Source organism: Sus scrofa, chromosome 12 (assembly GCF_054392235.1).
Source record: "Sus scrofa isolate SSC_HxYL_T2T_F1_AM1 chromosome 12, Sscrofa_HxYL_maternal_Yorkshire_Landrace_v2.0, whole genome shotgun sequence".
In the NCBI taxonomy this organism is placed as follows: Eukaryota; Metazoa; Chordata; class Mammalia; order Artiodactyla; family Suidae; genus Sus; species Sus scrofa.
The window spans coordinates 44,021,214-44,033,996 of record NC_139394.1 but is presented as its reverse complement, the minus strand read 5'-3'; the positions used below and the strand labels follow the sequence as shown (position 1 = coordinate 44,033,996).

Sequence of the window (12,783 nt, the reverse complement as noted above, 5' to 3'; positions counted from 1 at the left end):
GACAATTTGGGGGATTTGATCATGGACTATATATTAGAAAATATCATGTCAATGTTAACTGTTACTCATTCTGTGGTTATGTAGCCTGTCCTTGCTATTCGATATATGCTAAAACCGTCAGGGGGAAATGACATCACAACTGCAGCTTATTCTCATTTCAGAAAAAATGTGTATACCAACCATCTATATGTGTGTGTGTACATGCACATAGATAAAGCAAATGTGGTTAAATGTTAATATTTGAATCTAGATGAAGTATATATATGAGTATATTCTTGCAAATTTCTGTGGGTTTGAAATCTTTCAAATTAAAGACGGGGGCGGGGAGGGGAGGGCATTCGCTTTGGTGTTGGACCTTGGACCTGATGAGTTTAAATGTTAGTTGTACCCCCTCCAATCCCACCTCCCCCATTTTATTTATTTATGTATTTTGCTTTGGAGCTTTGGGCAAGTTCTTTCCATCACTTACCAAAGGTTTCCTCCCCCATTGTAAACACAGTTAATAATACTACTTGCCTCAACGGGCCATGCGGATAAAGGATGGTGAATGTGAGGGGCTGGCAATGCCTGGCACACGTAAGTGCGCGCGGTTAATGCTGGCTGTAATTATGAGGATTTGACTTGCTAAGACATGTTCTCTTGACAGGCTGCACAGATGGGAAAGTTGGAACCCTCCCACCTGAAACGTGCTTGTGCCGTCACAGAAAACCACAAAATTCCTCATTCTCTTTATCTAAAAGAACCGAGGTGTTTGGGGAGTGCCGTTAAATCCCTTTCTGGGAGTTCCCGTCCTGGTGCAGAGGAAACAAATCCGACAAGGATCCATGAGGATGTGGGTTCCATCCCTGGCCTCGCTCCGTGGGTTGAGGATCCGGCGTTGCCGTGAGCTGTGGTGTAGGTTGCAGACGTGGCTGTGATCTGGCGTTGCTGTGGCTGTCGTGTAGTAGCTCCGATTGGACCCCTAGCCTAGGAACCTCCATATGCCACAGGTGTGGCCCTGAAAAGACAAAAGACCCTGCCTCCCCCAAAAAAGGTCCCCTTCCGGGGCATGAGTGATGTTAAAGAAACCCGCTGGGGGTAAGGGGTTGGGTGGTCAGGGTAGAAGGCCAGCAGGGCAGGTGGAAGGGCCGACCGTGGTCTGAGGAAACAGGGGGGTGTGTGGCAGGGAGTGAGAGAAACTCTTGGGGCCTCGGGGCTGGGAAGTAGTGCCTGTTGTTCCCCCGCAGAGGGGATCAGCCACTGGTTGCTTACCCGCTCTGTCCTGCCCAGGCCCCTTCTCAGAGAGCCTGTGCTCCCGCAGGGCCACAGCCCCCAAATCCAGGGTGGATGCCAAATGTGACAAGCCCTGAATCCAAAGCTTAAGGCCCATGAGGAAGGGGGTTCCCGACAGGAAGTCAAACCAGGAGCCAGCTTTGCAATTGCATTGAGGATTTTAATGGAAAACTGATTTCTCACATTTGCCAGTCATCCTTTCCCAGTGAGAGGCCAGGGTGGGTGCTCTGGCCACGGAGGGTGTAGGAGCCCCTTCTCCCTCTCCTCTTCACCTCCAGAGATGCTGACTGTCCTTCCTGACTGCAGAGTCGTGGCTGTGCCAAGGGTCCAAAGTTCGGAGCCTAGAGATCTTCTGGGCACAAGGCAGGAGACCCCCAGGAGCCCTGGGAGGTTTTACAGCAGCTGCTGTAAGTGGTGGAGTCTGTGCCCTCCCAGGAGGAGGTGGGGGGAGGGCATGGGGCCAGGGGAGAGCCTCCCAAGCTGGCTGGGACAAGAGCAAGAAGCAGTAGGAAAGTTTGCACGAGTTCAGGCTCAAGGCTTCCTCCATCCTAGCTCAACTCCAAGGAGTTGATGTACTCCCGCACCCATTTCTTCTCTGGGTTGGCACACACCTGGCGGTTCTTTCTGGTGATAAAGCTGTGGGAGAGCAGAAGAGGGGGAGACCTGGTCAGTGCCGGGACAGCCAGTTTTGGGAATGATTTGGATGGAGGCAGGGGGGACATGATCCTGGGAGGGTTATTTTCCGAGCTCCGTAAGATTGTATTTGTGGCTTTCAAGGAAAGGGCGTTTTTCTCTTCTGTTGGATCAAAGGGCCCCAGGCCAGGAGCAGATTTATGTGCATTTGAACCTCCACTCACAAACACATGCAGCCCAGAGTGCTAAGGGGATATGGGGGCTGAGGAGCGCAGGGTTGAGCTGGTCAACCACTAGCCTTTTCTCAGCACTTCCTGTTTCAAAAACTCTGAGCTGGGTGCTAAAGATGCAGAGAAATAGAGATGATCTCCAGGAACTGAGTCATGACTGAGTAAGTGGGAGACAAGAGGTGGTAAAACATATGTGTGATTTCGCTTTAGATGACACACTGCCTGGTGCACAAAGACATTCATTGAATGAACCCGTCCGGGCATGCCTGGGTGCTTACCTCTAAAATGTGCAGAGAGATAATTCCTGGTTTGCACAATTGTTGTGAAGCTCCAATGAGATAGCACGTGTAAATTAGTTTTGAAAAATACCGTACATGCCTTATAATTGGGGTGCTAGGGGGACCTCTGTTTAGGGTGGATCAGACCAGCATGAGACCAAGGGTCCTGGTACTGGGCATCGTGGCTCAGAGAGGTTGAGGGCCCTGAGATGGTGGCAGGTGTCAAAGCCCTTCTACCAATTAACCCGCCAGTACGTGGATGCCTATGAAGGCGGGAAGCCTTATCTCTACAGGTGTCAGTGGTATAAGCTGGGGGCGTCTAACAGGCTGGGAGTCATGCGCTCCCTCCAGCTGCCTGCCTCACCTGTTTGCTGGGAGACCGGTTCTATCTGGGGGACACCTTGGGCCTGGATTAATATTACTGTTGAGCTAGCCCTGCCTCCTTGGGACTTTCTCCTTTTAGCTTCTCCTTCAGGATGCTCAGCTCAGAAAGATGCTTTCAGACACAGAGAAGGAGGACCTCTTGGCTCCTTTTCATGCTCTGTCGTGGAGAGCGTTCGCTCTCAGGGAAGCTGCTTCTTTTTCTCTGAGCCTCACTCAGAGCCACCCAACCGCCTCTCTGCCCCCCACCGTGCGCAGAGAAAAGAAGGGGAGCTTCTGGGCTCCAGGGGCCCCCTGGTATTTGCCTCCTTATTTGGGGTGGTGAGGGAGTTTCCAATGCAGACCCTGCGCTTGACCAGCCTGGTGTCTTACAGGAAATCCTGCAGACTCACTGTCCTTTCTCCTCAGCCCCCTTGGCCTGTGGCCAGGAAATCAAAAGGCCAGGAAACCAACACGGTGGCAGGGGGCGTCGCTCAGGCCTCCTGCTCCTCCTCCTGCTGCTGAATGTGATGCTGGGTAACAGCTACTCCTTGCCAAGCCTTCCCTCCGTGCCTCCCATTGTGGGGACCCCCTCCTGGCCCGACTTCCCTCCACCTCCACCTGCCCCCTGAGAGCAGATGTGCTCATAGTTGCTGCACTTTTGTCCCCTGTGCCTCCTCAAGCCTCTGGCCCTGGGTCTGGCCTACCGTGCTGCCTAATGAATGTTCATTGAATGAGTTAGTGACTGAATGAATTGCAGTCTCTCATCAAGTTTCATTTGTCACATTTATGTAGATTATAGTCTATTTAGAGGAGAAGGATGATAAGTTAACATCGAGAAGGCACCTACTATGTGCCCAGAAATAATCTAATTTTATCTTTCATTTTATGATTCTCACGTTGACCCAGTGAGGGAAGTACTTCTATTTGGTTCCACTTTGCAGATGAAGAAATTGAGGCTCAGAGAGGTTAAGGGGTGGGCCCAAGCTCACACAGCTCCCCATTGGCAGGGCTAGGATTCTAAGAAAGGCCGACCAGCTGGAGCAGCCAAGACTGCCGTATTGCCACGCTTACATGGGGAGACCCCTGCCTCCTATGGATCACACCTCCAGCCCCAGCATCGGTTCCTCAGCTACCAACCCTTGGTCCCACCGTCCCTGCTGGGTCGTTGTGCTGGCACCTCGCCCTTCTCTTTTTAAACAGCTCATCCTCTGGACATCAGGGCTCCACCCTTGTCCATCCATCTGTGTCAAAACTTCAGCATCATCCTCAGCCCCCTGTCTTCCTTGCTCCCGACCTCACATGGTACCCTCTGGAGCTGGCTGGTTCTGCCTCTAAAGGTCCCTCACCCCTGTCGCTGCTTCCCTTCCCTTCAGTCCCACTCATGGGGACAACTGCAGCCTCTCCACTGGACCCTGTCATCTAGGCTTTCCCGGGTCCAGCTCCTTTCACACTTTTGCTTCCTCGAGCTGACCCTCAGTGCTTTCCTTCACGGAGACTCCGCAAAAACCAAAGGAGAGTCCTGACCGCCTCCCCTCTGCCTGGTCCAGTCCCAAGCCAGACAGCACCTTTTGTGGCAAACTTCTCCTAAATCCCTTCTCTTGGCATGTGCCCTGTTCCCTCTCCCCCGTGCAGGGTGCCTGGCTCTGGCGGCCTCTCTTAGACTGAGAGCTGCAGAAGGCGGGGATGGTACTTTCCTTCTCTCTGCCTGCCCATGATAGGTGCTCAAAGAAGGATTTTTTTCCTTTTGAAAAATATTTGTTTTCAGAAATAAAATTAGAAGTGCTAAATATTACTTCTATACTTCAAAGGATTTATCAGAACAAAAGGCCAACTCTAAACACCTTTAACTTTGCCAGTGTCACAGGAATTTTTGGATTAAGAAATTTTATCATTATATAGAAAACTTCACAATTGCCCCATTTTCATTCGTTAAGCCTCTAACATCCTAAATTTTTTTTTTTTTGTCTTTTTGTTGTTGTTGTTGTTGTTATTGTTGCTATTTCTTGGGCCGCTCCCGCGGCATATGGAGGTTCCCAGGCTAGGGGTCCAATGGGAGCTGTAGCCACCGGCCTACGCCAGAGCCACAGCAACGCGGGATCCGAGCCGCGTCTGCAACCTACACCACAGCTCACGGCAACGCCGGATCGTTAACCCACTGAGCAAGGGCAGGGACCGAACCCGCAACCTCATGGTTCCTAGTCAGATTCGTTAACCACTGCGCCACGATGGGAACTCCTGTCCTAAACTTCTTATCACAATCACCTACTAGTGTAGAAAGAGGAGGCTCCAGAGACAGCCTCCATCCCTCACTCACTGTGCAACCTTGGGCAAGTCACTGAACCTCTCTGGGTCTTAGTTTGATTATTTGAAACATGGAGAGATTTAAGCAAACCTGTCAGGGATGTTATGATAAAATTTAGAGATAATGCATGTTAGACAATTGACACACACTACTGTGTGTCACTTCCTAGGTAGAAGACTATTGCTTTTCTAAATGTAGTAGTTTACATGTTTAAAGGAGAATCTCATTTCATTATTTCTTCATCAATAACTTTTTTGGGGGAAGTTTCTGTGTAGCTCAGTGAGTTAAGAACCCGACTGGTATCCATGAGGATGCGAGTTCCATCCCTGGCCCCGTTCAATGGGTTAAGAATCTGGCATTCCCGTGAGCTGTGGTTTAGGTCACAGATGCGGCTCAGATCTGGCATTGCTGTGCCTGTGGTGTAGGCCGGCAGCTGTAGCTCCAGTTGACCCCTAACCAGGGAACTTCCATATGCTGCACCTGTGGCCCTAAAAACAAAACAAAACAACAAAAACTGGGTTTCTTTTGGCTGCATCTGAGAGGGATGCAGAAGTTCCTAGGCCAGGGGTCAAACCCGTGCCATAGCAACCCGGGCCCCTACAGCAACAATGCCAGGTACTTAACCCACTGCACCACAAGGGAACTCCTCCATAGCTTTTTTTTTTTTTTTTTAAACATACTTGATGACAACTAGGGCCTTAACCTCTGACCTCACCTCTCTATTTCCTCTAAGGTTGTGGGTGGATTTGGTTGGGTGTGGGATATGGGGGACTGCGGGGTTCTTAGCTGGAAAGGGATGACTGAGTCCCTCTCTCGACATAGGGGTGTTGCTGACCAAGTTCAAGGAGAAGTCACTGTAATGAATAGAGACCTAGCCTAGTCCATCAGAGCAGGGAGGATCCTCCAAGAACACACTGTCTAATCTTTTCCCAGGATAGCTGGGGGATCTGAAGCTAGAGAGGGAGGAGTCACGGCTATTTGAGCAGGTGGATGGGGTGCCCTCTGGAGGGTAGTGGGGGCGTGGATGGGGTACCCTCTATGAGGGCTCCTGGCGGGGGGGACCGACTCTGGGGCAAAAGCTGTCCCTTCCTCACCCCCTAAAGGGTTCCACAGGGCTGAGACTCACACGACTGCTGCCATGGAGCACTTGCTGCTGGTGTAGAAATATTCCTGGAGGTGGGCGCGGGGCAGCGGGCGGGAGAGGTAGGAAAAACAGCAGGGTGTGGTGTCCGAGGCATCTGGGAGAAGAAAGGAAGGAGACCCTGGGTCGTTGCCAGCGCACACTGAGTATTGTTTTGATTTATCTTGATTTATTTAGCTTTATGTGATTTATCTTGACTACACTATTATCCTCCTTTGGCTGAAACTGAGGCTCAGAGAGGTAAAGACCCTTGGCTGTGGACACACAGTGGCAGAGTGGGAGTTCCCTCACCTACTCCTTGAGCCCAGCTGGCATCCTTCCCTTTACACTGTAACCCCATGCCTTTGACTCTCAGGGCATGCCGAGCCTCCTCCTGGCTTGTCTTGGGCCCTCTACCCTTATTCTTGCCTTCTAAGATTTTTTTTTGCTTTTTGCTTTTTGCTTTTTAGGGCATATGGAGGTTCCTGGGCTAGGGGTTGAATCATCAGAGCTACAGCTGCCAGCCTATGCCACAGCCACAGCAATGCCAGATCTGAGCTGCATCTGCGACCTACATCACAGCTCATGGTGACGCCGGATTCTTAAGCCACTGAGCGAGGCCAGGGATTGAATCTGCTTCTTCATGGATCCTAGTCAGGTTCATTTCTGCTGCACCACGACAGGAACTCCCCCTCCTAGAGTCCATAATGGATTCAGGACTTGGTTTCTTTGAGACCTAGGCTGGGTTGGGGAGAGGCTTCCAAAACTCAGACTTCATGGCTCAGCCAGGACCCCTAAGAGGGTCTGAAGATGGCACATTGCATCCTTGGAGCCTCTGGCTGAGGCATTAGTGAGAAGGGCTCTGAACAGAGAAGGAGCACTTGTTGTTGGTCAGTTAATTCAGAATGACCCTGGGAAATGTCAGTTGTCATTTCCCAACTAGAGTTTCAGAGTCAAGCAGAACTGGGTTTGAACACTACTTCCTAGCTGTGTGACCTTGGACAAGTTACTTAACCTCTCTGGGCCTCTATAAATCAAGGGCAGCTACTCAAAGAGTAGATGCAAGTATTAACTAAGATGATATATGCAAAGCAAGCAGCACAATACTTGACCCATAGTGGGCTTATGACTGTGTCAGGAGGGTTTCAGTTAAGTGCTCAGAGGCTCCCTAGAGGCCCTGCTGGTGGAAGACATGAGTCAGTCATGTTTGAAGGTCAGCTCGAGCTGCCCCTGCCTGCTAATGTCCTCAGCATCAGTCCACACTCAGTGAGCACCTGCCGGGCTTGTGGTGTAGCTCTCAAAGACACAGACAAATGCATCAGAGGGTCCCTGCCATGAAGTGGCTTAGAGACCTATCAGGGACAACTGGACATCCAGGCAAAGCCATACAGAAGATTGTAAATCAGAGGGTTCAGACAGTATAAATGCTGCCTTTGAAAAGAGGGTGAGGTCTGGGCCCCAGGGGCGGTGGTGTCAGGACTTACATGGGGAGGCTGATGCTGGAGCGCAGAGGGCGGCCATGGCGAGGATGACAGCAAGGGCAGCGGTGGAGACCTTCATGGTAGCTGTGGGCAGAGGCAGTGGGACATCCACGGGCTGTCTCAGGATCCTCTGCAGGGATTCTCTGCAGCTCAGGCTGGCCCTTTATAGGGAGCCAGGCCGGCAGAGGGGGCGCCCCCACGAGGGGAGTTTCCAAAACAGCAGCCCCACACCGGCTGATGTCAGAAGTGAAATTGCACAAAACGGAAAAGAAAACTGAAATAGCCACTGGAAACTTGTTTCTCTCTCTCTCTCTCCTTCTCACCACCCTCGATCCAGAGTGAGCTCATCACTTCCCTCTTTGCCCTCGAGAAAAGCCAGCACAAGCAATGGTGGTGGAAACTCTCTCCCTCTGCTGGCATCCTCAGCTTCGTCTGCCAGGGCAAAGGGTCAGGAAGCTGCTTCCCTGGGGCAGGAGGAGGGGCAGAATGAAGCGATCAGAACCCAGGTGCCCTGGCTCCCACTGCCGTGATCCCACCAAGCCCTGCTCACCTCACCATGAAAAGGTTCGTGGGTGTAGCACCCTGGAAACTGAACCCATGTGGTGCTCTGGGTTAGAAATAGTCTTCACCAATGCCCATTTGGATCATTCAGAATTAGTGACACTTTGGCCTGGGCTGGGCTGAAGTTGACTTCTGAATTATCTAAAAGTGTCTATCAACAGTGACAAAGGCTAACATATTAAAAAAATATAACTTAAAAAAAGTAATCTTACACCAAGGATGTTTCTTGCTCACTACTGTCATATAGCAACTTGGTGGCCGAGGGCGACTGAGTCACCCAGAATGGGGAGAACGTGTCTTCCGCAGATGGTTATTATTCTCCTTTTATAAAGTTGCAAACTGAGCTCAGAACAGGTCGTTAAGGTCCTTCAGGTCACACAGCAATAAGTGGTATGTGAACCCAGGTATTTTTTTTTTTTTTCCAGATTGACTTCAAAAAAATTGAACTCCGTAGTTGACTTACAAATTGTGTTAGTTTCAGCTGTACAGCAAAGTGAGTCAGGAATATAATAACAGATATGTTCTTTTTTTAAATGAATTTTACTACATTTATAGTTGTACGATGATCATCACAACCCAATTTTCAGATATTCTTTTTCAGATTCTTTTCCATTATAGGTTAAGAAAAATTGTGAGGACTTTGAAGATTTACTTTTAGCAAATTTTATCTATCATCTGCCTGTCTGTCTGTCTGTCTCTATCTATCTATCTATCTATCTATCTATCTATCTATCTATCTATCATCGATCTATCTATCATCTATCTGTCATCTATCTATCTATCTATCTATCTATCTATCTATCTATCTTTTTTAGGGCTGCATCTGAGGCATATGGAAGTTCCCAGGCTAGGGACTGAATTGGAGCTGTAGCTGCTGGCCTACACCACAGCCTACAGGAACACAGGATCTGGGCTGTGTCTGTGACCTGTACCACAGCTCATGGCAATGCCACATCCTTAACCCACTGATCGAGGCCAGGGATTGAACCCACATCCTCATGGATACTAGTTGGGTTCGCTACTGCTGAGCCATGATGGGAACTCCATTATAGGCTATTATAATATTGAATATAGTTCCCTGTACTACAAGTAGGTCCTTATTTATCTGTTTTATATACAGTAGTAGATATCTGTTAATCTCATACCCCTTATTTATCCCTCCCCCACCTTTCTCCTTTAGAAACCATAAATTTGTTTTCTGTCTGTGAGTCTGTTTCTGTTTTGTAAGTTGATTTGTATTATTTTCTTTTAGATTCCATATATAAGTGGTATATAATATTTGTCTTTCTCTGACTTATTTAGTATGATAATCTCTAGGTCCATCCATGTTGCTGCAGATCAAATGGCAGTATTTTGTTCTTGTTTATGGCTGAGTAGTATTCCATTGTGTGTATGTACCACATCTTCTTTATCCATTCATCTGTTGATGGACTCTTAGGATGCTTCCATGTCTTGGCTCTTGTAAATAGTGCTACCGTGAACATGGGAGTGCATGTATCTTTTCAAATTAGTGTCTTCGTCCTTTCTGGATATATGCCCGGGAGTGGGATTGCTGGATCATATGGTAATTCTATTTTTAGTTTTGTAAGGATCCTCCATACTATTTTCCATAGTGGCTGCACCAGTTTATGAACGCAAGTGTTTCTTTTTCTTTCTTTCTTTCCTTTTTTTTTTTTTTTTTTTTTTGTCTTTTTAGGGCCACACTTGCCACATATGGAGGTTCCCAGGCTCGGGGTCAAATCAGAGCTGTAGCTGCCAGCTTACACACAGCCACAGCAATGCCAGATCTGAGCCTCATCTGTGACCTACACCGCAGCTCATGGTAATGCCGGATCCTCACCCCACGGAGCGAGGCCATGGATCAAACCCACCTCCTCATGGATACTAGACAGATTTGTTTCTGCTGAGCCACAGTGGGAACTCCCCTGAGTGTTTCTGATGACCAGACTCAAGCTCTTTCCACTGACCCTCAGGGAGTTCAACTGTTCTTGCATTCTCCCTAGATGCCAGGGGTGCTGTCCTGAGCTTGTCCCAAGAATCCCCTCATTCCCTCCTGACTCATTAACCAATTAGCAATAGAAACACAATTTTGGAAAGCCTAACCCATCTCACGTAAAGAAATAAATTCAAGAAATAAATTGCAAGCACTTAAGAAACATCCAACCGTCAACGCACTGTTTCCCTTTTCATAGTCCCCTTAGTCACCAAACACATAGGAGGCTCTGTGGCCTAATGGTTAAGAGCAGGGGCTTTGGTGTTTGTCTGTTATTAGCCAGGAGGTCTCTGACTAGTACTTCATCTCCCTGGTCTCTGTTTCCTCATCGATAAATCAGGGGTAATAATAACGGCCCCTCCCACAGCTGTTGAGACAGTTAGGTTCTCATAAACATGCTCATGCTTGTAAAGTTCTCAGCACAATGCCTGACACTGTTAAGTACTTAATAACAATCACAGTTATTATCATGTTATTATTGAGAATAAGAAAGTGGCAGTTCCTTTAAGGATACTCTCTACTTGCTGGCAGAGGTTCTTCAGCAATCTAGACCAGTGCCTCCTCCCCTGCCCCCAGTTGATATGGATTTGTGCACTTTATTACAAACTGTATTTATTTTAAGCAGGTGGGTCAGTTGAGGCTTAAAGAGGTAAAGTGACTTGCTTCCGGCCGCGTAGCTTAAAGTGGTGGAATTCAACATGGAACCCAAGTCTGTCGGATTCCTAGACTTCCTACCACACTGCATGGCTTCTATAGAAATCGTGAAACTTGCTAAGGCTCAGTTTTTCCATGCGGGCTCTATTTCTGTTTTCCTCTCCTCCATCTCAGTTTCCCTCTTTAAGGAAGAAAGGAAAGTACTTTCCTGAATACCAAATACGCCAAATCGGGACACTAGCTGAGGACAGAGGTGAGGAACCCACAGATGAGCCAACATCATCCTCGTCTTTAAATCCTGGTAAACCTTTCTGCTGTGTGTGAGTGCGTGTGCATGTCTGTGTGCAAATGGAAGTGGGAACTGGGGAAGTGGGGGCGGGGGTAGGATGGCAGAGTTGCGAAGCAGGATAAGCAATAGATACAACAGGAGTATTTTTCTTGCCTGTTGGTTCCAGTGGATTGTGGGGGTGCCAAGGAAAAGAGAAGAACCTAATTTTAATTCCATTTCTGCCACTCACTTTCTCCCGTGCGAAATCAAAATTCAGACTCATGGAATCCGTATATTCTCTGGCTCTAATGTACTGATTCCAGAAGGTAATCAGAGCACCTATGCAAACGGTATGGTACCTGGTATGGGGGGGGGAGCGGGGTGACCAAAGGATGGCGCCTGTCATTATGATTCACCTGGTCACCTGGCATTTTATGTTCCTCAAAACCAGGAACACCTAAAAATCTAAACATGCAAAAAACAAACAAACAGACAAAAAACCAGGAACACCTAAAAATCTAAACATGAAACAAACAAACAAACCAGGAACACCTAAAAATCTAAACATGCAAAAAAAACAAAAAACAAAAAAACCCCAGAAACACCTGCCTGTCTGACCCACCACACGGGTGGTTGAGAGGATCAGGGGACGTGATGACTGCAGACGTGCTTAGGAGACCTTCAGGGGAGGTGGGAACGTCTCAAAACCACCTCTGCCCTCCGTGTCCCACCAGTGTGCTTGGCCTCCACCGCTCCATCGTGCCTCTTCCCTCTACAAATTGTCGCTGAGAATTGCTGTGAGCCAGGCGCTGCTCTCTTTGCAGACACCATGTGAGTCTGTCAAAGACCCGCCCTCTGGAGCTTCTGCTTGCGTGTGGGGGATGGGAGAGCTAACTCAGAACCAGGGAAGCCACACTCCTTTATTTTGAGTCATCTTTTCCACTGGTCTTCACTCCCTGAACAGTTAGGGTCTCATAAGCATGCTCATGCTTGTGAAGCTCTCAGCACAATGCCTGACACTGCTAAGTACTTAATAACAATCACAGTTATTATCATGTTATTATTGAGAATAAGAAAGTGGCAGTTCTTTTAAGGATACTCTCTACTTGCTGGTAGAGGTTTTTCAGGAATCTAGGCCAGCCCCCCTCCCCCAGTTGATATGGATTCGTGCACTTTATTACAACGTGTATTTATTTTAAGCAGGTGGGTCAGCTGAGGCCTAGACAGGTAAAGTGACTTGCTTACCTGTGTTTGCAATGGTAAGTAACAATGTCCCATGCCTTTTCATGTCCATTCGTTTGTTTGTATTCTCCCTCTGCTTTCAAACAAATGTCTTGGTCTTGACAGATGCCAAATTAATGCTGTTTTTGTCTTAGTAACTTACAGCATCTCTATTAAGTTCACGGGCTCTCTAAAGTCTGACTCCTAGATTCAAACCCCAGCTGTATTACTTATTAATTCTGGCTTGGAGCAAGCTGCTTACTTTCTCTGGGCCAAAGTTTCCTCATCTGTAGAGTGAGAGATTGGTTCCAACCTGATTTGGGGAGAGCAGCCTTTTAAGAATCTGATGAAAGCTGTAAACACTTTCCACAAACATGTGGAGACAGCACCCCCACCCCCGCGTGTGT

General features: G+C 48.4%; 1 protein-coding gene across 1 annotated transcript; it reads right to left on the bottom strand.

The window, feature by feature from the left end:
• Positions 1 to 1,411: 1,411 nt before the first annotated feature.
• On the bottom strand, positions 1,412 to 7,817 carry CCL5 (C-C motif chemokine ligand 5). Its single transcript, NM_001129946.2, is given in 3 exon segments — positions 1,412 to 1,908; positions 6,205 to 6,316; positions 7,683 to 7,817. Coding segments are annotated over 3 exon segments (276 nt in total). The 5' UTR covers positions 7,759 to 7,817; the 3' UTR covers positions 1,412 to 1,820.
• Between the last annotated feature and the right edge of the window lie 4,966 nt (positions 7,818 to 12,783).